This window comes from Xenia sp. Carnegie-2017, unplaced genomic scaffold, assembly GCF_021976095.1.
Source record: "Xenia sp. Carnegie-2017 unplaced genomic scaffold, XeniaSp_v1 HiC_scaffold_24, whole genome shotgun sequence".
Classification (NCBI taxonomy): Eukaryota; Metazoa; Cnidaria; class Anthozoa; order Malacalcyonacea; family Xeniidae; genus Xenia; species Xenia sp. Carnegie-2017.
Window position 1 is genome coordinate 17228883 of NW_025813487.1, and position 3677 is coordinate 17232559.

Sequence of the window (3677 nt, forward strand, 5' to 3'; positions counted from 1 at the left end):
TCAATATATAAATTTTTTTCTCTGAGAATTAATTAAATAAGTGTTAGTTGACAAAAGTGAACAATTTTCCATGAAGGCTGAAGTGTTAGTCTTTTTTCTCTAATGAAATAAACTTATTGAAAGAAGCCTTTTCAACATGCAGTTAAGTTTAACACGTGTTATTGAAGAAAAAGCAGAAAGACTGATTTCATTTAAGGGCTACACATGGTTCAATTTGTAGATTTTTCTTTTATCGTGCAGACTTACTCCCAGACAAACCAACAGATCTCATTGCAACCAAATCTGCATCGACGTACCTCGAGATATCATGGAAACATCCCAAAAAAACTGGTGTAAAACTTGGTACAAATATCTCGAATCCTCTTACAAGATATCTATTGATTTTGCTGAAGGATACTATGATTGTTTTCGATAAAACTTTAGAGGTAACTGACAAAAAACCGTACAACATTACGAATCTTTTTCCTTACGCAACGTATAAAGTTAATGTAACCGCTGGCAATTCTGAAGGCTTTGGTAGATCAACTACAGCTAATTTTAGAACTGCTGAAGATGGTGAGTTCATATATATCTCTCTGGAAAAGTTTTGATGACTCGTCGCTTTTCTCTGGCAGTGCAGATACATGCATAACATATATTTTAACGAATAACGAAAGCAGAGGTTATGTATGTATTTTTAAAAAATGTTTTGCCTTCAACTTGCAGATATTTCTATGTAGTCGCAATGAAAAATTGCACGGAAGGGAGTCAATTGCCTTCTAACTTTAAAAACACAGACTTAGGGACTTATTCTCAGGCCATATCTTCCGCACAACTAATGCCGTATATTGCCGCTGTAGTCTCTCGCAGAGACTTTAAGCCTGATTTTACACTTGGTGACGGTGAAAACACAACACGGCGTTCCATTGGTGAAAATTATTATAATGGCCCGTTGAAGATTGGCACTAACTACAAAATATTTCAGCGCATTTTCATTAATGATCAGGTGCGATATTTTTTATACATTTTCATCTGCATTGATTGCTGCAATTTTTATTCAAATATAAATGTTCACTTCGTTTCAGGGTGATTATTATTCCACTGACTGGAGTCCAGTGGCAGCAACTGCCCAAAAGCACAAGTCTTCAGGTTTGTGTTTGCTTTCAATAGCATAAGGAAGTTTATCGATGTCTAAAGTGTAATGCTTCAAAATATTTATAAATCTCAGTACAGACAAGTGCCAGAAATTTTTTAAGGATGAGTAGAGATATTATTTGATGATACAGCCGATTTAATTGCAACAAATAACTGCCTTAGTGATTTTGTGTACTTCGTCTCTAACTTCATTGCGTTCCAAACCTAACTTATAGCATAAATAAATCATGAATAGTTGACAGGGATGAATACATGAGGTGTGAGAGCGGTTACACCCTCAGCTTTAGAAAAATGATAAAATGATCGCTGAAAGACAACATTGGTTGGTAATGTTATGATTTGTCATTCAATTTTATCTTGTAGACGGTGGAAATACTGGTGCTATTGCTGGTGCAGTTGTAGCTGCAATTTTGCTCATTATTCTTGTCATATTGGTCATTCTTTTTATTAGGATTAATTTAAATTCTGCTACAGTGCAGTGAACTGCGTATTGTAGTTATTTCACGGCTACTAAAAGTTCTCAAAAATGGGGGAAGTTGAATTTTTTTCGCGAAATTATTAGACGTTTTCTGAAATTTAACGTACTATAGAAGAATATGATTAAGCATAGAATTTTATTTCCTTTTTAACTATAAGAGTGAACGAGAGTGAATGATTCTGAACAGTATTTGAAAACAATTTGGAACATAACATCAAATTTTTAGACTAAGGATGTAGTCAATATTTGAAATAGGATAACGGCTGTAATAATTTTTATCTAAATACATTAAATAAAGATAAATTACAAATAAACAGTGGCGTAGCATGCTCAGTATTTTATTTTAATGAGACGGGGATTTTGATACATTCATGTATTTTGGAGTTTGTGGAATATGTATGAATATGTGCACTGTCATCTCATTAATTTACCTGACGTAGAAACAAGTTTTAGTGGATGGAGTTTACTTTGTTACCAACTTTGTTAGTTTAAAAATGGTACTTTAAAGCATGTTCTTGTCCTTTCTTGTTTTCTCTTGTCGTCATGATGATATTCATAGAAAATATCCAAAATTTTCGAGTTAATTGAATTTCCTGATTATTTGATTGCGAGAGTGCTAGGAACGTTGTACTTCGGCTGTAGATTAGTGATTAACGAAGAAGAAGAAATGGGTTGGAAGCAACGACTTGACATTTTAAAAAACATGAAAAATGTATGTGTCAGAAAGCTCTATTGCAAAACACATCCTTTGGTTGAATACTAAGGAAGGAGCCGAGTGGTTTCAAGTTAATTGGTGACAATCAAATCGTTAATGAATAGTCTGTTGTTAACCCCTCTCCTCGTTTTTCTACACCGGCCGGAACACCACCGAAATATTGATCTCTGTTTCAACGCGGCCATATTTACATTTGCTTTCGAATTATGCTTTATTTACGGAAAATATCAACTTGTTACAAATACAGAAATACGGGGCAATTACAATGAAACATGAAGGTATCTTTATGAGGGTATTGAAGACTTGTGCGAAACAGCGAATCAAGCTATAGTCACAGAAAACATAGCCGACCCTCTCACGAGTATCTCCGGTTAATTCGTCACATATACAGATGACCGGAAGTGCCCGGTGTTTCAACTTTCAGGAGTTCACTGATATCATGTAATATGGCGGATTGTTAATATTCAAGTCGCATTAATGCGCATTCAATTCAAGAAAAGTTTGAATCATTTCGATAAGAAGACATTTAAATAAACAAATGTATGTGTTGTACAACAGATAGTCTGTTGTAACAGGTATAAACTGTTGCACATTGTCTGTTGCAATCACGACACTGCACTTCTCTTTTCTTACAAAGTATGTATATACATGTTGTGCTATTGATTGTTAACTGCTGCTCTTGATGATAAATATTCTACAGCACTATTGATAAGTCAAAACATGTAATTGAATGTCCCATGTTATTAGATGATGACAAAAACAAACAACAACAAACAACATTTATATACCGGCCAGTATTAATCCCCGCCAGGGGGGTTGACCGGTCCATGAATTTTTCCACGCCACACGTCTCTATCTCTCGCCATATCTCTCGTTATACCCATCGCCTTCATATCACTGTTCACAGCATCCATCCATCTCTTTCTCGGTCTACCTCGTTTGCGTACTCCATCAACATTCATATGCAACGTTCTACGAATTTCAGCACTTTCTTCCCTCCTTTCCACATGCCCAAACCACCTCAAACGCTGGCGCCTTACCCAATTCTCGATACACTCAACACCAACTCTTTCTCTAATCTCTTCACTTCGAATATTAGATGATGAGCAAATGATATATTTAAAGAAATGTGTTAAATTACTTTTTTCTGGTTATTTGCTAGGAATAAATATCTGCAAAGCAGAAAAAGATGAGGAAACGCCAATTCAAATTCTATAGAGAAAGCTGCCAAATCCATATGATCTTGCACAGCCCATGTTAAGGAAACTTTCATATTGGCAAGTCATAGCTTACACGGAACAATCTTAAATATTCACAGCAGATTTGTGCTTCCTGTTTTTTGTTTGGCAA

The 3677-nt window shown here is 35.2% G+C and overlaps 2 protein-coding genes across 3 annotated transcripts in view; both read left to right on the forward strand.

Annotated features, from left to right (window-relative positions):
* The window catches only part of LOC124451619 (receptor-type tyrosine-protein phosphatase U-like), a 69499-nt gene extending 67594 nt beyond the window's left edge, over positions 1-1905 (forward strand). Inside the window, exons 8-10 of one of the 2 annotated variants that reach the window (XM_047002234.1) lie at positions 706-985; positions 1065-1128; positions 1498-1905. In XM_047002234.1, coding sequence (XP_046858190.1) covers positions 706-985; positions 1065-1128; positions 1498-1616 — 463 coding nt within the window. In that variant the 3' untranslated portion in view covers positions 1617-1905. The remainder of the gene's footprint in view (positions 1-705; positions 986-1064; positions 1129-1497) is intronic. The other variant, XM_047002232.1, reaches the window with a different exon arrangement.
* LOC124452269 overlaps positions 1-3677 on the forward strand; it is a 99725-nt gene that overhangs the window by 74479 nt on the left and 21569 nt on the right. The window lies entirely within an intron of this gene.